Here is a 24,087-nt window from a genome sequence, read left to right on the forward strand (position 1 = left end):
GGCGATCATAAACCTGTTTGCAAGGTTAGGAGAAAAATATCTGACCCCTCCCCTTCCAGTATAGCCATAGCCTTTTCATTCTGTACATACTTGGGCAATTTCCAGGCATCTTGGAATTCTTCTTTGTCACATCCACAAGCTTTACACAAGCCATCTGTCCAATCCCCTACAACACGTATGTGAATGCTGAAGTAATCCTCTTCAGGAGCAGAAGTCAATGTGAAAGGGTGCCATTCCAGCATGGAGACTGCAGGGCATTGGACAAAAATGTATTGTCCCACTTCCATCTTAAAGCCCTTTTTCTTCATCTGGAGTTCATAGGTTTGGAAAGGATGAGTGACAACCTATGACACAAAGTGGAGGACTCTCATAATACCACACGGAATCATTTAGGATGGACAAAACTTGTACTGGACCAACCTACATATGGTGAAAGTGAAACACTAAATTCTAAATCTATTTAGGTAAAGGTTTTCCCCAGACATTAAGTCCAGTTGTGTCCGACCCTGGGGGTTGGTGCTCATCTCCATTTCTAAACCGAAGAGCCGGTGTTGTCCATAGACGCCTCCAAGATTATGTGGCTGGCATGACTGCATGGAGTGCCGTTACCTTCCCACCGAAGCAATACCTATTGATCTACTCATGTTTACATGTTTTTGAACTGCTAGGTTGGCAGAAGCTGGAGCTGGTCAGCAAATTCAGCAGCTCAGGAGTTTAACCCACAGCGCCATCGGGGGCTAAATCTATTTAGCTGCATGTAAATTTTCTTTCTAAAAAAATACCAGTCCAAGAAAATGTTGAGAGGAACATGTTTTAAGCAAAATGCCACATAAATGTTTATTTACTCTGAGATACATTTTAGGATCTCTCCATAGCATTGGGCTTAATTATTCATGGATAGAGCTTGGGAAACTACAACTCAATAAATTATACAGCCACAATGCTGGGAAAGCATTTTTTATTTTGTTTTTTGTTTGCTTGATGTATTATTGCCTTTCTCCCAGCATGGGACCCAATGTAATGCACAAAATATTCAACTAAAAAGATCTGACAATAACATTTAAAACATAATTTTAAAATCATCACGATAAAACCATAGCTACAAACATGCAAAAGTAATAATAATTATCAGCATCATCATCTCACCCCCATAAGAGGCCTCCCTGCAAGCAATTACACATTAAGAGCATGCTTGAACAAAAAGGTGTTCAGTTGCTGATAAAAGGAAAGCAGTAACTGGAAAGAAAGAATGTTTGGAAGGTAACTGGAAAATAATGTTGAAATAACTACCCACAATGACAGTCCACAAGATATTTGTATGATGAGAAACAACCTACAAAAATTGCATGAGAAACATATACACTGCTTTTTGAACTCTTACCTTTGTGATAACAACCTTTTGTTGTGATCGCCAGAAGCGCACAAGCCTTTCAAAGACATATAGAATCATAGGGCCCACCACCCATTTCCATGTCTGTCAATAGAACAAGAAGGTTAATCAAGAGAAGAATAAAAAGCCACATTAACGATAACATGCCGTGATGAAATGTCTGCCTAAATATGTTTGACAATGGAATGTGTTACCTTGGAGCGTGATGGGCTCTCCTTCTTTAGAGGTTTTTAAAACAGAGACTGGATAGCTATTTGTCAAGAGTGCTTTGATTGTGTATTTCTACATGGCAAGAGCTGGTCTGGATGAGCTTTATGGTCTCTTCCAACTCTATGATTCTATATGTTGGAATGAAACTGAAGTCAAAAGTGTGAGTGTCCACATATCACCCCCCCCCCCCCCACACACACACACACACACAAACACTGCCCATGTTCCTTAAACATTAAAAAGTAAGCTATGTTTATAGGTGTGTTAAGGTGTAACAAAGATTGTACTGTTAATTGTTCCAAAGCTCCTATGAGTAAAAACCTTGATTAGGTTGATTTCAGGCTCATAAGCACCTAGGATATACAGTCAAATGCATGTGTGTATTCAGTTCTCTTAAGAACTTTATGCTCAATGTACAAAGACCTGTCTTAGACGCAGGTGTTTGGGGTTGGGGAGCTGGTCTTATATGTTAGTCATGTCCCTGGTTTTACTCTGAAACATGTTCAGACAAAGGATTCTGCTCAATGATCACACAATTGCATGATGTACCCACAATATGATTACAACAGCACAGCAGGGTCATTACACCACACCAAGTGTTCAAAGCTAAAAAAAACAACTTCTTTTGCAAGGAAAGTCCCCCCCCCCTCCAGTTTAAATAGGAAGTTACTTCATTCACAATGAACATCTTTCTAAAGTCTGTTCTTGAGATGAGTGATCTTGCCCTTAGCCCTGAGTCCAACTTTAAAACCTTTGAAAACACATGCATGGCATTAATTAATTTTATTTTGCTAAGCAGTCTTTAATTACTATATGCACAGGCTTAACTGAGACTTCGTTTGGCTCTGTAGAGTCTAGGCCAGTGGTTCTCAACTTGTGGGTCCCCAGGTGTTTTAGCCTATAACTTTACCAGTTTAGCAGCTGTTAGGATATCTGGGGTTGAAGGCCAAAACATCTGGGGGCCCATAGTTGAGAACCACTGGTCTAGGCAAATGCCCTGTATTTTCTAACAGTCATCTGAGCACTGCTAATTAAAAATCAAAATCTTATGTAGACTTAATTTTCCCTCTCTCTCTCTCTCTCTCAATCTCTCTCTCATATATATATATATATATATATATATATATATATATATATATATATATAATAAATTTTATCTTACCATAGGAGGATTTCCAGAAAACTGTGGTATAGGACAAGAAGGCAATTTCCCCCAGTTGGTGTAATTTCTGACACAGATTTCTGGATTATGCACTCGTAAACTAGCTTTTGTCTGCCCACGCACAATTTGTCTGAAAACAACAACCAACAAAATTAATAATGTACAGTTAAATTAATTGTAATTAAATTGACACCAGATTATAGTTGGCCCTCCATATTTGCAGTTTTGACTATTTGCAAATTGTCCAGGAGATTGAAGGTGGAAAGGCAAGGATCGACCTCTAGCCACCTCCCAATGATGGAAAAGTGCAAGGAATGTTTCCAAGCCACTTCTACTATTGGGAGATCAGGGGCAAAGAGGGATTGATCTCTCAAGGATGGGAGCATCTTGGTAACATTCCGAAGATGCTCCCAGTGCATGACTGGCAGGGGTGGCAATGGATCTGCCCCAAACCACCATCTGTAGTGTCATTGGAACTTTCCAAAATGAACCTGAGGAGATGGCGACCATCCTCCCTGGATAAGGGCATCTTCAGAATATATCAAGATGCTCCATCCAAAGATGGGAGATAATAGCAAGGGGAGGTCCATCCCCCTTAGATGGAGGCATCTTGAGAAAGGGTTAGGGGCAGAGCCTACTCAAGAATAAGAAAATAGTTAATATTTTTACACATACATACATACAAATATACCACGCAGCCGCCTCTTGAAAATGGGAACTCCAAAAAATATTCTGAAGACAGTCTCATTCACTAGAGGTTATTGGTAGTAGAAATGATGGTGGTGGAGAGATCCATGGCTCCCCTCCAGTCATCTCCTGAGAGTGAGGCTACACTCATAAAATTCTCTGGGCTCCCTATTCTCAAGAGGCAGTGTGTGTGAGTGAAAATATTCATGTGTTTTTCACATTCATGGGAGTGTTTGTACCCCTAACACCTGTGAATATCAAAGGTCAACTATAAGGTCTTCTGCTTATTCTAGAGCAGTCTTTTCCAAACCTTTTAATGCTGGAGGAACCTGTGAAGTAATGTTCAGGTCTCAGGGAAACTCTGTAAGTTGTTGACAACAAAACGTAATGTTTCAGGATGCATCTATACCAGGTATGAGCAAACTAAGGCCTGGGGGGTGGATGCAGCCCCCTGGGCGCTTACCTCAGGCCCTCATTTTCTCTGTCCTCTTGGCCTAAGGACACAGCAGCCTGCCAAATCATTATGCCAAAAAGATGGGAGAGGAAGACACGCAGCAGCTGAGAGCTGTGTCTCACACTCCTCCCAGCATAAGGATAGTGTGAGCGGTCTCATGCTTATGCTGAGAGAACGGCACACAGTGGCTGAAAGCCCTCCCGAGCCCTCTCCTCTGCCGCCTGTCTTGCCCTCCTCCTGGCATAATGTCAAGAGGGCAGCTCAAGGATCAGGGCATTTGCCGCCTGTCCTGCCTTCCTCTTGGCATAAGGATAGGGCAAGCAGCCGTGTCCTTATGCTGGGAGGACAACCTGAAGATGACCCGGACCCTGCCCTGCCCCCTCCTGGCTATGCTCTCTCCTGGGCCCTACCCCACATGGGCTTGCCCCACCCAGCGTACAAACAGCCACCCTCCCTCCTGGCCAGGCCCACAATGCAGCCCCAAGGCAAAAAAAGTTTGCCCATGCCTGATCTATACTGTAAAATTAACTTTATCTGCCTTGGCTCAATACTATCAAATCATGTGGGTTATAGTTTTACAAGATCTTTAGCTTTCTCTTCCAAAGAGTGCTAGTGCCTCAAACTACAAATCCAAGGTTTCCATGGCATTGAACCATCACAGTAAAAGTGGTGCCAAACTGCATTAATTCGACAGTATAGATGTGCCCTTAGAAGATTGTAATTCTTTAACCCTAATCAAAATTGACCATAGAACTAGGATTAATATTCTTATCTTCTGTCTCAAAACCTGGCTTCTCAATATTGTAAACATGCACTAAGGAAATTGAGGGTCAACACTAAATAAAATCACATAAAACTGAAAAACTTCATGATACAATTTACAGTTTCAAAGCTACACGATCCATGTTTTTCAATGTTTGGAACAACGGCAAAGAGGCAAGGGGAAAGCTGGGTTCCAGCTTTAAAACATTTCTTCTTTAGAATGAAGATTTATTTCTGATGATTACAATGGTAGAGCGAGTGCACTGTCATTTAACAGCACATAAAAGGAACATTTCCTAATCTTCTTTCTTTTTCTTAATACGTGGTTTTCAGAACTTATAAAAAAGGGCAATGATTAATCTCACATACTGAAGCATCTTAAATACTAAAACAAAAAAAGCTCATGCTCAACCACCAAAGTAACAGTTTCCCTCATAATGAAGTTTGGATAGAAAGTTGTACAGCTGAGGAAGATCATGGTAAAAGCCCCACCTGAAAAAATGTGTTATAGATTTAGGCTTAAATCCAATTCTTAGTCCCAATTAGAGGAAGACAGCTAAATCTTAAGACCCTAATAAGGAGGATTTATTTAAATTCTATTGATTCAGTAAGCCCACTCTATAAAAGAGACAAATAATTGGATTTAGGTCATCTAAGGCTAATTAGAGAACAGCGCAAAAGACCACAGATAAGACAAAAAGCATAATGGTACAAAAGAGCAAAGGATGCACTTTTGTCCTAAATGCATTTGCATAATGAGTGAGGATTCTTATTGTCTGAGTTACCAATTCCTGCAAATGTATACCCAGTAATTTCTAGTTTTCATAGTTTTCTAGTTTCTGCAGAATTCCTGTTTTCTTTTCCACATCTGCTTTCTTCCTGTGTTTTATTAATCTGCAACCATGTTTTCTCTGTTCTCTCTCCCCCCAGCATTAGATACTATGCTTGTTTATGCTAAAGTGAGTAAAGCCCCCACCCCAGTTAGGAAAGGGGGGGGGGGACACAGATAAAGATATTGCTATATTTTTCACCCAAGGGAACACCTCTCTAGAAATTTCTATGTCTTCCAGAATGATTCTATGGTTAATGTTTGCTGGGAGGTGACTACAGATTTGCATTGGAGGACTAGAGATTCCTGGATGACTCGTGGAACTTGATTCTAGAGTCACAATGGAAGATCTGAAGATTTCAAGAAATCATATTTTAAATCAAATCTATGAATAAAAAGTCAGGAGGCAAATATAGACCAATAACTGTAAGCTGTTTCTTTTCTCTGCCAGACCTTTGGGCAAGGGATGGACATGAGATTGGTTTTGCTTCACCAATCTGATTACTCTACTTAAGTCCCAGTATCCCCACATTTCCTCCCAAAAATTCTTTCTGTTAATATGTAATCAAAAGAATCTGATATTTGAAAATGAATTCACAGTTCTAGATCTTTTCTTGTTCTTATTAAGGGTATTATAATACTGTCTCCATGAAGTCACTTAATGGTAGCACTGAATACATACAGATACTTACCCTGCTCCATGGATGACAAGACCAGCAAAAAAGATAACAAACAAATGATGGGTGAACCAAAATACTTCAAAATATGATCTTCGAATTGTTTTAGTAGATGATGTGATAATTAGTATGAGACACAATGTAATGATGACACCGGTGAGTCCTGCCAAGGTTGTAAATGCTACATAGAGACCACCCTCAGGATTCTGTGAAAGAAAAAGAATGCCAACATAAGCAAAGCTAACAGCTAGATAATAGCTAAAACAGGAGAAGGGGATCTGTGATTCATCCAGATGTAACTGATTACTACTCTAAAAATTCTTGACAACACTGACTGTGGTTGTTGTATTCAAAGTCCAACAATATCTGAGAAGCCATCACATCTAAGTTAAGGCAATAACATCCCATAAAGGGTGGGGGAGCATGATAGTGGAAAAGCAGTGATTGGAACAATCACTAACCAACAACATGTCCAAGAAAAACAGTCTCTTACCATAAGTTTCTTTCGGGCGAAATTCAAGTATGATTCACCGTCCTGATCACCCAAATCAGACAGCACAGCCTGGATAGTTTTCTCCTCTTCATTTCGTGCATCAACCAACCTTTCAACATTAAATAAGTGGGCTATTGTATGGATTGCTAAAGATAAGAGAACAAGGTTTTTAAATAAAAGAAAATAAGTTAATGCTATGTAGAAAATCATACTAAAATGCCTTCAAAATTTGTGTGTGCGTGTATAGTTTTTATTTGTTAGAGTTGGTGTTTTCATCTGAATAACATACTTTGCACAGCTGTGGCCAAATGTGTTTTTTATCAATTGAAGAATCCAAGCTAAAATTCTTCAGAAGGAGCTGGTGAGTGATCTGAATATTCTTATCATAGACCGGGCATAACAGACTTCTGACACTTCAAATAGCTATGCTGGATGGCTCTTTGCAAACACAGGATTGGTATTCAGCCTGTTTGTCCTGACTTGAATCTTCCATTAACTTCACTCCTGTCACTGATTCCATTGCCACCAGCTCTCTAGAAGACCAGGAGGCTGCTTTGGCTCCATTCTGTGAGGAAGTGTGCTTTACCCTGGTCATTTCCCCATGTAATAAATTAACCAGAGTTTTGACAGAATCGCCAGCTGAGGAAACAAGAAATCATTTAGATTCCTTAGCCTCCTTAATCCGCTCCCACTCTTGCAGGTGCTCTGAGTCTCAGCAAGTCTAAATCCTACTATTGATAAATCCATGACAACAGAATTGTCTAAGGTTCTTCAACTAGAAAATTATCTTCCCATTCAGAACAGCAAACATAGAATCATAGAATCATAGAATAGTAGAGTTGGAAGAGACCTCATGGGCCATCCAGTCCAACCCCCTGCCAAGAAGCAGAAATCGCATTCAAAGCACCCCCGACAGATGGCCATCCAGCCTCTGCTTAAAAGCCTCCAAAGAAGGAGCCTCCACCACAGTCCGGGGCAGAGAGTTCCACTGCCGAACAGCTCTCACTGTGAGGAAGTTTTTCCTGATGTTCAGGTGGAATCTCCTTTCCTGTAGTTTGAAGCCATTGTTCCGTGTCCTAGTCTGCAGGGCAGCAGAAAACAAGCTTGCTCCCTCCTCCCTATGACTTCCCCTCACATATTTGTACATGGTTATCATGTCTCCTCTTAGCCTTCTCTTCTGCAGGCTAAACATGCCCAGTTCTTTAAGCCTCTCCTCATAGGGCTTGTTCTCCAGACCTTTGATCATTTTAGTTGCCCTCCTCTGGACACATTCCAGCTTGTCAACATCTCCCTTCAACTGCAGTGCCCAGAATTGGACACAGTATTCCAGGTGTGGTCTGACCAAGGCAGAATAGAGGGGGAGCAGGACTTCCCTGGATTTAGACGCTATACCCCTATTGATGCAGGCCAAAATCCCATTGGCTTTCTTAGCAGCCGCATCACATTGCTGGCTCATGTTTAACTTGTTGTCCACAAGGAGATGTTAAAACTCGACTTTGTAGTATAGATGTAGGTACTAGGATAGACACATAGTAGTAATTGTGGACATGAAGTCCATAACTACCCTAAACATGGGCATCTTAGCACAACAAGCCAAGGAGACTCCACCATCATCCCTAAGATAACTTTAACTTCAATAAGACAGCCAAGCAGCAAGATAGGCATATCACACACACACACATTTTTTTTTTAAAAAATCCCAGCTATTTATTTATTTATTACAACATTTATATCCCGCCCTTCTCACCCAACAGGGGACTCAGGGCGGCTTACAATAAAACACACATATAAAACCTGTACAATACACTATAAATAGTTAAAAAATTAACTTACATAAAACATTCATAAAACGCATTATAAAATACAGATAGGCGTGTTCAAGTTTAAAAGACTGGGTCTGTCAATTGAGTTCCAGCGTACATAATAGTCATTAATGCTGCTGATTCTTATTCGAAGGCCTGGCCCCACAACCAAGTTTTAACCTTCCTACGGAAGGATAGGAGGGAGGGAGCCTGTCTGACTTCAATGGAGAGGGCGTTCCATAGGCGGGGAGCCACTACTGAAAAGGCCCTGTCTCTCGTCCCCACCAGCCGCACCTGTGAGGCTGACGGGACCACGAGCAGGGCCTCATCTGATGATCTTAAGCTTCGAGGTGGGTCGTAGCGGGAGACACGTTCAGACAGATAAGCTGGGCCGGAAGCGTTTAGAGCTTTATAGGCTAAAGCCAGCACCTTGAATTGTGCTCAGTAGCTAATCGGCAGCCAGTGGAGCTGGCGTAACAGAGGAGTGGTACGCTCCCTGTACGCCGCCCCAGTTATTAACCTGGCAGCCTCCCGTTGGACTAATTGAAGCTTCCAAACAGTCTTCAAAGGCAGCCCGACGTAGAGCGTGTTGCAGTAGTCTAAACGGGATGTAACGAGAGCATGGACCACCGTGGCCAAGTCCGGCTCCCCAAGGTACGGTCGCAGCTGGCGCACAAGTTTTAACTGTGCGAAGGCTCCCCTAGCCACCGCTGAGACCTGGGGCTCCAGGCTCAACGATGAGTCTAGGATCACCCCCAGACTGCGAACCTGCGCCTTCAGGGGGAGTGTGACCCCATCCAGCACAGGTTGTAACCCTATACCCTGTTCGGCCTTCCGACTGACCAGGAGGACCTCTGTCTTGTCTGGATTCAATTTCAATTTGTTAGCCCTCATCCAGTCTGTCACGACCCAGGCTACAGAGCACCAATAACCATACGCAGAGGCCAGATTCTATCTAATATCTTTATTAAGGAAATATATAAAGTTAGTAAAAGCAAATGTAAAAGTTAGTCCAGAAGCAGACCTTTCAGGAAAGGTCAAAATTAGTCCAAAGAAACAATGTCCAATATGAAATATTAAGGTCCAAAGTTGTAATCCAATAACCGAAACACTCACTTTGCCAGGCAAAGTGAGGGGAGATGACAAGGTCCTTTAGTCCATGAACTTGAGCAAGGCTAGGAAATAACTTGATACTTGAAACAAGGCTTGAAACGTGGAACAAGGTAACGAGAAACAAGAACAAGGTCCGTGGAATAACTTGGTAAAATCCGTGAAACAAGGCAAGGGTTAGTCCTGGGAACAAGGCAAGATCCGTAGGTAAACAGAGGCTGGGAAACAGGAGCGGAGGCTGGAAACAAGGCAAGGCTTGAGCAGGAACGAGGCTTGAATCGGAGCGCGCTGTCCAGACACAACTCGCTCCGGAGGCTGACGAATTGACTCCGCGAAGTTACTACGCGGGTAAAACACCTATATAGAGTCTAACTTTCCCGCCGAAGCAGTTCTCTGGGAACCAGAAACGAAAGCTAAACTCTGAGACCAGATGTCTGACTCCTTAAAGATTCTCACGAAAAGCAGACTTAATTGGGTACATTCTTAGCTGCTATCCTCGCACTCCTGCGCGAAGCTGCTTCCAAACCCCTCTGTTGTTTACAAAACTCATGGCGAGAGAACACGGGAGATGTAGGCTCAGGGTTTGTTTGACATACTTCTGGGACACAACTTTCTTGCAGGTGCAAGGTTCCCAGATCTGCCTGGGAAAGATCTGGCTGAGAAGATTCCAGTTCTGACTGGGAAGGTAAAAAACCCAAGTTTTCTTCTTCATCAGGCATTACAATGTCATGAGCAGGACTACAAGGCCCATGAGTCATCACACTATCCCCCTCCTCAAGGCCCCTCCCAAACTGGGACTCTCTCCCCGAGGCGCGAGGTCGTGGCTTGGCGGGATAGGTTTGATGAAAGCGACGGGTTAGATCAGGAGCATGGACTGTGGAGGCGTCTTCCCAAGAGCGTTCCTCAGGGCCAAAACCCACCCAGTCAATGAGATATTGCAGGCGGCGGCGGTGAAAGCGAGAATCTAAAATGTCCTGAACCTCGAACTCGTCCTCCCCATCCACCAAAATAGGGACGGGGGCCGGCCGGTCTACATCTGGCCGCACACCATCCGCCGGAAGGAGTAGGGAGCGGTGAAACACTGGGTGAATGCGCATTGAACGTGGAAGTTGGAGTTTGAAAGTCACGGGGTTTAATTGCGCCACCACTGGATAGGGGCCAATGAAACGGGCATCTAACTTCCGGCAAGGGCGGTGGGAGGGCAAAAATCGAGTGGACAGAAAAACCCGATCTCCTACCTTGATTTCGGGGCCCGGCTGGCGATGTTTGTCCGCGTGACGTTTATAGTCCTCCTTGGCTTGTTCCAGTTGCTGGAGCAAAAGTTGTTGCACCGCTGTGAGTTCCTGCAGCCAATCTTCTGCTGCGGGAACTTCTGAAGTTTCAATGACAGGGGGAAAGAAACGTGGATGGAAGCCGTAGTTTGCAAAGAACGGCGTTTCTTTTGTAGAAGCCTGGACTCCATTGTTGTAGGCAAATTCCGACAGTGGTAACAGAGAAGCCCAATTGTCCTGTTGGTAGTTTACATAACAGCGAAGGTACTGTTCCAAAGTGGCATTGGTGCGCTCCGTTTGCCCATCCGTTTGGGGGTGATGAGCTGAAGATAAACGAGAGTCTATGCCCAATAGTTTTTGTAGTGCCTTCCAGAAACGAGAGGTGAATTGGGATCCACGGTTTGTGACCAAACTCTTGGGCAATCCATGTAGTCTGAAAACATGTTGGAGGAATAAATCTGCAGTCTCTTGGGCCGTGGGAAGACCTTCACAGGGAATGAAATGGGCTAACTTGGTGAAAAGGTCCACCACCACTAGGATCGTGGTGAATCCACAGGAAGGTGGTAAGTCAGTGATAAAATCCGCAGAAATTATTTCCCATGGGCGAGATGGGTTAGGAAGGGGGTGTAGAAGCCCTGAGGGCTTCTCCCTTCTTATCTTGGAGCGCTGGCATACTGGGCAGGTGTTAACATATTTTTCCACATCCTTGCGGATCTTGGGCCACCAGAAATCTCTTAGGATCAAATGCATGGTTTTAAATAGTCCGAAATGCCCTGCTGGTTTGCAGTCATGACACAGACGAAGTACTTTTTCCCTGCCCGGTCCGGGTGGGATATAAACATGATTTCTATAGCAAAGCAGTCCATCTTTAAGCGAAAAAGGAAAGTGCAGACCTTGACGAAGTTGGTCCTGCGCCCAGGCATCTGCTTGCTGACTAGCCCTGATTTCTTGAGCACAGATGGGCCCTGGATTAGGGGGAGTTGAATCAATGGGAGTGGATTTGGTGTTCCCCACTGTGAGCGTGGCAAAGTTCTCGGGTTGTAGTAGTTGGGATTCAAAGGTCTCCTTGCGTCCTGCAGCGTATTCCAGTTTACGTGACAGGGCGTCTGCTTGCTTGGTTTGGGCTGGGGTCACATAATGAATCTGGAAGTTGAAACGTTCAAAGAATAAAGCCCAACGTTGCTGCCTTTGATTTAGCTTGCGGGCAGTTCTTAGATGTTCTAGATTCCGATGATCAGTGTGGACTTCAATGGGAAATTTGGCCCCTTCTAGCCAATGTCTCCAAGTTTCAAAAGCTGCCTTTATGGCTAATAGTTCTTTTTCCCAAATGGTATAGTTCCTCTCTGGTGCGGTTAGTTGACGAGAATAATAAGCACAAGGATGAAGGTGATCTCCCACCGGTTGTAGGAGCACAGCCCCAATTGCCACATCAGAGGCGTCCGCTTGCACCACAAAAAGGGTTTCAGGATCTGGATGCTGAAGGATTGGCTGGGATGTGAATAATTTCTTTAGTTGCTGGAACCCTTTCTCTGCTTGATCAGTCCAGCGGAAGGGCCGTTTTCCACGGATGCAGCTAGTGATTGGGTCAGACCAGCGGGCAAAATCTGGAATGAACTTGCGGTAGTAGTTCGCGAACCCCAAGAATCGCTGCACCTCCTTCTTGTTAGTTGGCGCCCGCCATTCCAATACTGCGGAAACCTTGGCTGGATCCATGGAGAGCCCTAGAGGCGAGATACGGTATCCAAGGAAATCTACCTCTTGTAGATCAAAAGCGCATTTTTCCAGCTTGGCATAAAGTCCATGATCCCGCAATCGTTGTAACACCATTTTGACGTGGTTCTCATGTTCTGATTGTGATCTAGAAAACACCAAAAAATCGTCCAGGTAGATTATCAAGAACCTATCTAGATAGTCCTGGAAAATGTCATTGACAAAATGCTGGAACGTTGCGGGAGCTCCGCATAATCCATAATTCATAACTCGGGACTCGAATAATCCGAATTTAGTCTGGAAGGCGGTCTTCCACTCGTCCCCTTCTCTGATGCGAACTAAGTTGTAAGCTCCCCGAAGATCCAGCTTGGTGTAAACCTTGGCTCCTCGAAGTCGGTCTAGTAGATCCGAGATTAAGGGCAGGGGGTAGCTGTTCCGCTTGGTGATATTATTCAATGCTCTGTAGTCCACCACCAAGCGTAATTCCCCTGACTTCTTCTTCACAAACATCACTGGGGAGGCGGCTGGGGATTGAGAAGGTCTGATGAATCCCTTGCGAAGGTTTGTCTCTATGAATTCCCTGAGAGCTTCTTGCTCTGGTTCAGTCAGGGAGTAGAGATGCCCTCGCGGGATCGGGGCCCCCTCCACCAAGTCAATGGCACAGTCATAAGGTCTATGTGGGGGTAACCTTTCGGCTTCTTTTTCATTGAATACATCCCAATACTCGGAGTACTTCTTTGGCAAGGTGATAATGGGCTCGGTGTCTGTGGCATGGCAGACCTTGGCTACGAGGCAATGATTTTGGCAGTACTTTGAAGCAAACTGCAGTTCTCTGTTGGACCAGGAGATGCTTGGGTCGTGAAGTGTCAGCCATGGAATCCCCAAAATCACAGGGAAATGGGGAACCTCAGTAACAAAGAAGGAAATCTCTTCCATATGTTCCCTTATCCACATCCTGGTGGGTTCCGACCACTGGCTTACGGGGCCCGTCTTGAGAGGGCGGCCATCGATGGCTTGCACCACACGGGCATTCTTGAAGTCATGATATTGTAATCCCAGAGAGTCGGCATACTCTCTATCAATGAAATTGTTGGTAGCTCCTGAGTCTATCATGGCGTGGATCATGACGGGTCCCCTTTTTGCTGACCATAAGGTGACCACTAGAAGGAACAGGACCCCGGTTGGCGGCTCTTGAACGGGTTTCTTGACCGGGTTGGTGAGCCTCTCTACGCCCGGTCGTTGGCTTCCCCCGCCGGCTGTGTGCCAGCCGCCTCAGACGCCTTCGTCTCCGTGGAGGACGCCGCCGCAAGACGGGCGGCGGGCTTCCCTTTGGCTGGGCACTCTCTGGCGAAGTGGCCCCCATTCCCGCAATACCAGCAGAGATTTAGGCGTTGGCGGCGGGCCTTCTCGGCGGCATCTAATCTGGAACGCACATTGCCCAACTGCATCGGCACCTCCTCGCTCCCTCTGGGGTATGGGGATGGTGGTGGGGGTCTCCACACTGGACGCGGCTGAACGCTGGCGGGAGCGGAGGGTTTTGCCCCAGCTCTACCGCTCTGGCCTCGGACCCACTGTTTTCTGTTGGCAATCATGACTTCAGCCCGTAAACATTGATCGATGAGTGCTTCCAGCGTTTGGGGAGGATCCACCTTGGAGATTTCCTCCAGCATTTCAATGTTGAGACCCTCCCGAAATTGTCCTCTGAGGGCAACATCGTTCCAGCCGGTGTTGTGGGCCAGCACTCGGAACTCGGCTATGTACTGAGACATGGGTCTGTCTCCTTGGAAGAGGCGGCGGAGTTTGTGCCCGGCGGCCTCCAAATTGTCCTCGATTCCCCAGGTCGCCTTAAGGTGGTCCAAGAAATGTTGCGCTGACCTTAGATGTGGGGAGGCTTGGTCGAACAGAGCCGTCGCCCAGTTAGCCGCTGGCCCGTCTAGGAGACTGTAAATCCACGCCACCTTGATGTCTTCCTGGGGAAACTCGGCATCACGGGCCTCTAGATAAGCTTGGCATTGGCGACGGAAAACATGAACCTTAGAAGCTTCTCCAGTAAACTTGGTTGGCAACGCCATGGCCGGAAGACGGATTCCGCGTTCCTTCAAACCCTTTATTTCCCCATCCTGTGCATTGAGCTTATCACGGATTCGGTCCACCTCATCCTTGTCGATGGTGTAGGTAATCGGCTGGCCGCTCGGCCCAGGTACGGTTCCGGTAGACATTCTGGCCGAGGTTAATTGGTGCTTAGGGAGGCGGAGTCAAACTGTCACGACCCAGGCTACAGAGCACCAATAACCATACGCAGAGGCCAGATTCTATCTAATATCTTTATTAAGGAAATATATAAAGTTAGTAAAAGCAAATGTAAAAGTTAGTCCAGAAGCAGACCTTTCAGGAAAGGTCAAAATTAGTCCAAAGAAACAATGTCCAATATGAAATATTAAGGTCCAAAGTTGTAATCCAATAACCGAAACACTCACTTTGCCAGGCAAAGTGAGGGGAGATGACAAGGTCCTTTAGTCCATGAACTTGAGCAAGGCTAGGAAATAACTTGATACTTGAAACAAGGCTTGAAACGTGGAACAAGGTAACGAGAAACAAGAACAAGGTCCGTGGAATAACTTGGTAAAATCCGTGAAACAAGGCAAGGGTTAGTCCTGGGAACAAGGCAAGATCCGTAGGTAAACAGAGGCTGGGAAACAGGAGCGGAGGCTGGAAACAAGGCAAGGCTTGAGCAGGAACGAGGCTTGAATCGGAGCGCGCTGTCCAGACACAACTCGCTCCGGAGGCTGACGAATTGACTCCGCGAAGTTACTACGCGGGTAAAACACCTATATAGAGTCTAACTTTCCCGCCGAAGCAGTTCTCTGGGAACCAGAAACGAAAGCTAAACTCTGAGACCAGATGTCTGACTCCTTAAAGATTCTCACGAAAAGCAGACTTAATTGGGTACATTCTTAGCTGCTATCCTCGCACTCCTGCGCGAAGCTGCTTCCAAACCCCTCTGTTGTTTACAAAACTCATGGCGAGAGAACACGGGAGATGTAGGCTCAGGGTTTGTTTGACATACTTCTGGGACACAACTTTCTTGCAGGTGCAAGGTTCCCAGATCTGCCTGGGAAAGATCTGGCTGAGAAGATTCCAGTTCTGACTGGGAAGGTAAAAAACCCAAGTTTTCTTCTTCATCAGGCATTACAATGTCATGAGCAGGACTACAAGGCCCATGAGTCATCACACAGTCCGACATAGCAGCCAGACACCGGTTCAGGACCAGAACAGCCTCCTTAGTGACAGGTGGGAAGGAGTGACAGAGCTGGACATCATCGGCATACAGATGACACCGGACCCCGAAACTCCTGATGATCTCTCCCAGCGGCTTCATGTAGATGTTAAACAACATGGGAGACAACACAGAGCCCTGTGGGACCCCACAAGTCAATGGTTGTGGGGCCAAACAGGCGTCTCCCAATGACACCATCTGGGACCGACCCTCCAGGAATGAGTGGAGCCACTGCAGAACAGTACCTCCAAGTCCTATTCCCACGAGGCATCCCAGAAGGATACTGTGATCGACGGTATCGAAGGCCGCTGAGAGGTCCAGCAGAACCAACAGGGACACACTCCCCCTGTCCAGTTCCCGGAGCAGATCATCGACTAAGGCGACCAAGGCTGTCTCGGTACCATGCCCCGGCCTGAAGCCAGACTGTGCCGGATCTAGAAAATCAGTGTCAACCAAGAATCCCTGGAGCTGCGAGGCAACCACATGTTCCAAGACCTTGCTCAAATAGGGAAGATTGGAAATAGGCCAAAAGTTTCCAAATTGAGTGGGATCCAGTGATGGCTTTTTCAACAGCGGCTTGATCACAGCCATTTTTAGGCTCGCTGGAAACTTACCCTCCCAGAGGGAGGCATTCACCACCACCTTCACCCACTCGGCCAAACCCCCTCTGGCTTCTCTCAACAGCCAGGATGGGCAGGGGTCCAGGATGCATGTGGTCGGTCTCGCCTCTCCAAGGATCTTGTCCATATCCTCGAGCTCAACCAATTGAAATGAATCCAACAAAACTGGACAAGCAGGTGCACTCGATACATCCTCAGAGACTGCCGTTAATATGGTGTCAAAGTCGGAACGGGTCAGAGCGACTTTGTCCGCAAAGAACCGAGCAAATGCTTCACAGCGGGCTGCCAAGTTATCAGGGCTCCCACCTTGATTGGTGTCAGGACCCAGGCTGCAGAGCACCAATAACCATACACAGAGGCCAGAATCTATCTAATATCTTTATTGTGGAAATATATAAAGTTAATAAAAACAAGTGTAGAAAATAGTCCAGAAGTAGACCTTCCAGGAAAGGTCAAAATTAGTCCAAAGAAACAATGTCCAATATGAAATATTAAGGTCCAAAGTTGTAATCCAGTAACCGAAACACTCACTTTGCCAAGCAAAGTGAGGGGAGATGACAAGGTCCTATAGTCCATGAAACTTAAGCAAGGCTAGGAAGTAAACTTGATTCTTGGAACACTAGGCTTAATTCAAGGCAACAAGAAACGAGGAGCAAGAACAGGATCCGTGGTAAATTTGTGGCGAGGTCCGGAAAGCAAGGCAAGGTCCGTGGAGCAAGGCAAGGTCCTGGGAAGCAAGGCAAGGCTGGAAACGGGAGCAAAGTCCACACACAACCTACTCCCGAAGCTGACGAATTGACTCCGCAAGATTCCTACGTGGGCAAAACACCTAAATAGGGTCTCGTTTCCCCACCAAAGAACAATTCTCTGGGGAACCAGAACCGAAAGCCATTCTCTGTGTCCAGATGCATGACTCCCTAAAGTTTCCCATGGGAAGCAGGCTTAATCAGCTGAATGCCTGGCAGCAATCCTAGCGCTCCTGCGAGACGCCTCCTGAGCGCCTTTCTGTTGTTTATAATAATCACGGCGAGAAAATGGGGGAGATTTCGGCTCAGGGCTTGTTTGGCAGACTTCTGGAAGGCAAATCTCCTGCAGGTGCAAGGGCTCCAATTCTGGCTGAAACGGTGGGAAACCTAAGTTTTCCTCTTCATCTGTCACAATAGTGCTAGGAACAGGACTACATGGCCCATGAGTCATCACACTATCCCCCTCCTCAAGGCCCCTCTCCAAAATGGGCTCCCTTCCCGAGGTGCGGGGCCGCGGCTTGGCGGGGTAGGCCTGGTGGAAGCGACGGGCTAAATCGGGGGCATGGACAGTGGAAGCGTCTTCCCAAGAGCGTTCTTCGGGGCCAAAACCTACCCAGTCAATGAGATACTGAAGGCGGCGGCGGTGGAAGCGAGAATCCAAAATGTCCTGAACCTCGAATTCCTCCTCCCCATCCACCAAAACAGGAGTGGGGGCCGGCCGGTCTGCATCAGGGCGCACACCATCCGCCGGAAGGAGCAGGGAGCGATGAAACACTGGATGAATGCGCATAGAGCGCGGAAGTTGAAGTTTGAAAGTCACGGGGTTAAGTTGCGCCACCACTGGATAGGGACCAATGAAACGGGCATCTAGCTTCCGGCAAGGGCGGTGGGAGGGCAAAAAGCGAGTGGACAGAAGAACCCGGTCTCCTACCTTGATTTCGGGCCCCGGCTGGCGATGATTGTCAGCGTGGCGTTTATAGTCCTCCTTGGCTTGGTCTAGTTGCTGGAGCAAAAGTTGTTGTACCGCTGTGAGTTCTTGCAGCCAGTCCTCTGCTGCGGGAACTTCTGAGGTTTCAATGACAGAAGGAAAGAAACGTGGATGGAAGCCGTAGTTTGCAAAGAACGGGGTTTCTTTAGTTGAAGCCTGGACACCATTGTTGTAGGCAAACTCCGACAGCGGCAACAGGGAAGCCCAATTGTCCTGCTGATAGTTTACATAACAGCGAAGGTATTGTTCCAAAGTGGCATTGGTGCGCTCAGTTTGCCCATCCGTTTGGGGATGGTGAGCCGAAGATAAACGAGAGTCTATGCCCAATAGTTTTTGTAGTGCTTTCCAGAAACGAGAGGTGAATTGAGACCCACGGTCTGTGACCAAACTCTTGGGCAAACCATGTAATCTGAAAACATGCTGAAGGAATAAATCTGCAGTCTCTTTGGCCGTGGGGAGGCCATCGCAGGGAATGAAATGGGCTAACTTGGTAAAAAGGTCCACCACCACTAGGATCGTGGTGAATCCAAGGGAAGGTGGTAGGTCAGTGATAAAATCCGCAGAAATTATTTCCCATGGACGAGATGGAGTAGGAAGGGGATGCAGTAGCCCTGAGGGCTTCTCCCTTCTTGTCTTGGAACGCTGGCATACCGGGCAGGTATTGACATATTTTTCCACATCCTTGCGGATCTTGGGCCACCAGAAATCTCTTAGGATCAAATGCATGGTTTTAAATAATCCGAAATGCCCTGCTGGCTTGCAGTCATGACACAGACGAAGTGTTTTTCCCTGCCCGGTCCTGGAGGGATGTAGACGTGATTTCTATAGCAAAGCAACCCATCCTTGAGCGAGAAGGGAAAATGTAGTCCTTGGCGAAGTTGATCTTGAGCCCAGGCATCCGCCTGTTGACTGGTCCTGATTTCCTGAGCACAAAGGGGCCCTGGAGTAGAGGAAGTAGATTCAATTGGAGTGGATTTGGTGTTTCCCACTGTGAGCGTGGCAAAGTTCTCGGGCTGCAGCAATTGGGATTCAAAAGTCTCTCTGCGCCCTGCAGCATATTCTGGTTTCCGTGATAGAGCATCTGCTTGCTTGGTCTGAGCTGGGGTTACATAATGGATCTGGAAGTCAAAACGCTCAAAGAATAAAGCCCAGCGCTGCTGCCTCTGATTTAACTTGCGGGCAGTTCTTAGATGTTCTAAATTCCGATGATCAGTATGGAACTCAATGGGAAATTTGGCCCCTTCTAACCAATGTCTCCAAGTTTCAAAGGCTGCCTTTATGGCCAAAAGTTCTTTCTCCCAAATAGTGTAATTTCTCTCTGGGGCTGTTAGTTGACGGGAGTAAAAAGCACAAGGGTGAAGATGATCTCCCACTGGTTGCATGAGTACAGCCCCAATTGCCACATCGGAGGCGTCAGCCTGCACAACAAAAGGGGTTTTAGGATCAGGGTGCTGAAGGATTGGCTGGGACGTGAATAATTTCTTTAGTTGCTGGAACCCTTTCTCTGCTTGCTCCGTCCAGCGGAAAGGCTGTTTTCCACGGATGCAGCTGGTGATTGGATCAGACCAGCGGGCAAAGTCTGGAATGAACTTGCGGTAATAGTTCGCGAACCCCAAGAAACGCTGCACCTCTTTCTTGTTGGTTGGCGCCCGCCATTCCAGTACTGCTGAAACCTTTGCCGGGTCCATGGAGAGCCCTAGTGGCGAGACACGGTATCCCAGGAAATCTACCTCTTGTAGATCAAAAGCGCATTTTTCCAGCTTGGCATAAAGTCCATGATCCCGCAATCGTTGTAACACCATTCTGACATGGTTCTCATGTTCTGATTGTGATCTAGAAAACACCAAGAAATCGTCCAAGTAGATGATCAAGATCCGATCTAGATAATCCTGAAAGATATCATTGACAAAATGCTGGAACGTTGCGGGAGCTCCACATAAACCGAAATTCATGACCAGGGACTCAAATAATCCGAATTTAGTCTGGAAGGCGGTTTTCCACTCGTCCCCCTCCCTGATGCGAACTAGATTATAAGCCCCCCGAAGATCCAGCTTGGTGTAAACCTTGGCCCCTCGAAGCCGGTCTAATAGGTCCGAGATCAAAGGCAGGGGATAGCGGTTCCGCTTAGTGATATTGTTCAATGCTCTATAGTCCACCACCAAGCGTAGGTCCCCTGACTTCTTTTTCACAAACATCACTGGGGAAGCGGCTGGGGATTGAGAGGGTCTGATGAACCCCTTGCGGAGGTTTGACTCTATGAACTCCCTGAGAGCTTCTTGCTCTGGTTCAGTCAGGGAGTAGAGGTGTCCTCGCGGGATCGGGACCCCCTCCACCAAGTCAATGGCACAATCATAAGGCCTATGCGGGGGCAGTTTCTCGGCTTCCTTCTCATTGAAAACATCCCAAAAGTCTGAGTATTTCTTGGGCAAGGTGATGATGGATTCAGCGTCTGTGGCATGGCAGACCTTGGCTACAAGACAATGGTTTTGGCAATATTTAGAAGCAAACTGCAGTTCTCTGTTGGTCCAAGAGATGCTGGGGTCGTGGAGTGTCAGCCATGGGATCCCTAGAATCACAGGGAAATGAGGAACCTCGGTAACAAAGAAGGAAATCTCTTCCATATGTTCCCTTATCCACATTCTGGTGGGTTCAGTCCATTGGCTTACTGGACCTGTCTTTAGGGGGCGGCCATCTATGGCTTGCACCACCCGGGCGTTCTTGAAATCGTGATATTGTAATCCCAGAGAGTCGGCATACTCTCTATCAATGAAATTGTTTGTTGCTCCTGAGTCTATCATGGCATGGATCATGACGGGTCCCTTTTTCGCTGACCACAAGGTGACCACTAGGAGAAATAGGACCCCGGTTGGCGGCTCTTGAGTGGGGTTTCTGACCGGGTTGGCGAGCCTCTCTTCGCCCGGTCGTTGGCTTCCCCCGCCAGCTTTGCGCCAGCCGCCTTGGCCGTCTCCAACTCCACGGAGGACGCCGCCGCCAAACGAGCGGCGGGCTTTCTTTTGGCTGGGCACTCTCTGGCAAAGTGGCCCCCGTCTCCGCAGTACCAGCAGAGGTTTAAACGTTGGCGGCGGGCCTTCTCGGCAACTTCTAACCTGGGGCGCACATTTTCTCAATTGCATTGTCACCTCCCCGCTTTCTCTGGGGTATGGGGCTGGTGGCGGGGGTCTCCACACTGGACGTGGTTGGACGCCGGCGGGAGCGGGAGGTTTTGCCCCAGCTCTCCCACTCTGGCCTCGGAGCCATTGTTTCCTGTTGGCAAGCATGACTTCGGCTCGTAAACATTGGTCAATAAGTCTTTCAAGAGAGTTCGGAGGATCCACCTTGGAGATTTCTTCCAACATCTCGATATTGAGACCCTCCCGAAACTGTCCTCTGAGGGCTATGTCATTCAAACCGGTGCTTTGAGCCAGCACTCGGAACTCGGCTATGTACTGGGACAAGGGCCTGTCCCCTTGAGAAAGGCGCCGGAGTTTGTGGCCGGCCGCCTCTAAATTGTCCTCGATCCCCCAAGTCGCCTTAAGGTGATTCAGGAAGTTTTGCGCGGAACTTAGGTGTGGGGAGGCTTCATCGAACAGCGCCGTGGCCCAATTGGCCGCTGGGCTGTCTAGGAGACTGTAAATCCACGCCACCTTGATGTCTTCTTGAGGAAACTCGGCCTGACGGGCTTCTAGGTATGCCTGGCATTGTCGACGGAAAACATGAACCTTGGAAGCTTCTCCAGAAAACTTGGTTGGCAACGCCAGGGCAGGGAGACGGGTTCCGCGTTCCTTCAAGCCCCGTATTTCTCCCTCCTGCGTATGGAGCATATCACGGATTCTGTCCACTTCATCCTTGGCGATGGTGTAGCTGAGTGGTTGGTCTCCCGGTCCGGCTCCGGTAGACATTCTGGCCTAGGTTAATTGGTGCTTAAGGTGGCGGAGTCAAACTGTCAGGACCCAGGCTGCAGAGCACCAATAACCATACACAGAGGCCAGAATCTATCTAATATCTTTATTGTGGAAATATATAAAGTTAATAAAAACAAGTGTAGAAAATAGTCCAGAAGTAGACCTTCCAGGAAAGGTCAAAATTAGTCCAAAGAAATAATGTCCAATATGAAATATTAAGGTTCAAAGTTGTAATGCAGTAACCGAAACACTCACTTTGCCAAGCAAAGTGAGGGGAGATGACAAGGTCCTATAGTCCATGAAACTTAAGCAAGGCTAGGAAGTAAACTTGATTCTTGGAACACTAGGCTTAATTCAAGGCAACAAGAAACGAGGAGCAAGAACAGGATCCGTGGTAAATTCGTGGCGAGGTCCGGAAAGCAAGGCAAGGTCCGTGGAGCAAGGCAAGGTCCTGGGAAGCAAGGCAAGGCTGGAAACGGGAGCAAAGGACTTGAACGCGGGAGTAGCGTAGTCCACACACAACCTACTCCCGAAGCTGACGAATTGACTCCGCAAGATTCCTACGTGGGCAAAACACCTAAATAGGGTCTCGTTTCCCCACCAAAGAACAATTCTCTGGGGAACCAGAACCGAAAGCCATTCTCTGTGTCCAGATGCATGACTCCCTAAAGTTTCCCATGGGAAGCAGGCTTAATCAGCTGAATGCCTGGCAGCAATCCTAGCGCTCCTGCGAGACGCCTCCTGAGCGCCTTTCTGTTGTTTATAATAATCACGGCGAGAAAATGGGGGAGATTTCGGCTCAGGGCTTGTTTGGCAGACTTCTGGAAGGCAAATCTCCTGCAGGTGCAAGGGCTCCAATTCTGGCTGAAACGGTGGGAAACCTAAGTTTTCCTCTTCATCTGTCACAATAGTGCTAGGAACGGGACTACATGGCCCATGAGTCATCACAATTGGTGGGAGTTAACAACCCTCTGATGACACGGAACAGCGCCGCCGGACGGTTCTGTGCGGACGCAATGTTGGCCGCAAGGTGGACTCTCCTTGCGGCTTTGATTGCCGCGGCATATGCCCTAAGATAGGAGCCTAGCCGTGTTCAGTCTGACTCGTTATACTCTGATCGCCACACGCAGAGAGAGACCAGAGCATCAACAGGATCACCTGCCGAGGAGGCGGGAAATTCCCCAAGAGCCGTCAGGAATCCATCCGGATCCATAAGCCTCCTGGGGCGGATCATTTTGGGTCCTCCACCCCTGCGGAGGTTGGGGGGCACAGTGAGCCTAAACCTGATCAGGTGATGGTCAGTCCATGGCAAAGGAGTGATGGTGAGCTCCTCCACACCGCCACCTTCCTCCCATCCCTGACAGAAGACCAGGTCTAGTGTGTGCCCTGCACTGTGGGTGGGACCAGATACCAATTGGGACAGCCCCATGGTTGCCATGGCGGCCATAAAGTCCTGAGCCGCACCTGAAAGGTTAGTCTCGGCATGGACATTGAAGTCCCCCAGCACAATGAGCCGCTGGGACTCCAACGCCAGGCTCGAGACCACCTCAGCTACCCTGTTTCCCCAAAAATAAGACATCCCAAAAAATAAGACCTAGTAGAAGTTTTGCTGAATTGCTAAATATAAGGCCTCCCCCGAAAGTAACACCTAGCAAAGTTTTTGTTTGGAAGCATGCCCAGCGCCTGCCAAACAGAATACCAGAGCATGCAGGATCGGTAAATGTACATACCAGTTGTACATGGAAATAATGGTAGTAACAAGAAATTCTTGATATGATTCACAGTTTGTCTGGTTATGCTGGTTTGTGATGACAACTACTATACAGTATAAAATAAATGTTCATTTTTTTGTTCAACAATAAATGTGAATTCTTCTTCATGGAAAAATAAGACATCCCCTGAAAATAAGACATAGCACATCTTTGGGAGCAAAAATTATTATAAGACACTGTCTTATTTTCGGGGAAACATGGTAGCTCAGGCAAGGAGACTGTAGT

The 24,087-nt window shown here is 47.1% G+C and overlaps 1 protein-coding gene across 1 annotated transcript in view; it reads right to left on the reverse strand.

Annotated features, from left to right (window-relative positions):
* The window catches only part of LOC100562545 (cytochrome b-245 heavy chain), a 54,963-nt gene that overhangs the window by 14,625 nt on the left and 16,251 nt on the right, over nt 1–24,087 (reverse strand). Inside the window, exons 5-9 of the mRNA XM_062977193.1 lie at nt 6,665–6,810; nt 6,187–6,377; nt 2,763–2,892; nt 1,382–1,474; nt 91–344 (exon numbers count right to left, since the gene is read on the reverse strand). Of these exons, the coding sequence (XP_062833263.1) occupies nt 91–344; nt 1,382–1,474; nt 2,763–2,892; nt 6,187–6,377; nt 6,665–6,810 (814 nt within the window). The remainder of the gene's footprint in view (nt 1–90; nt 345–1,381; nt 1,475–2,762; nt 2,893–6,186; nt 6,378–6,664; nt 6,811–24,087) is intronic.

This window comes from Anolis carolinensis, chromosome 3, assembly GCF_035594765.1.
Source record: "Anolis carolinensis isolate JA03-04 chromosome 3, rAnoCar3.1.pri, whole genome shotgun sequence".
NCBI classification, from domain to species: Eukaryota; Metazoa; Chordata; class Lepidosauria; order Squamata; family Dactyloidae; genus Anolis; species Anolis carolinensis.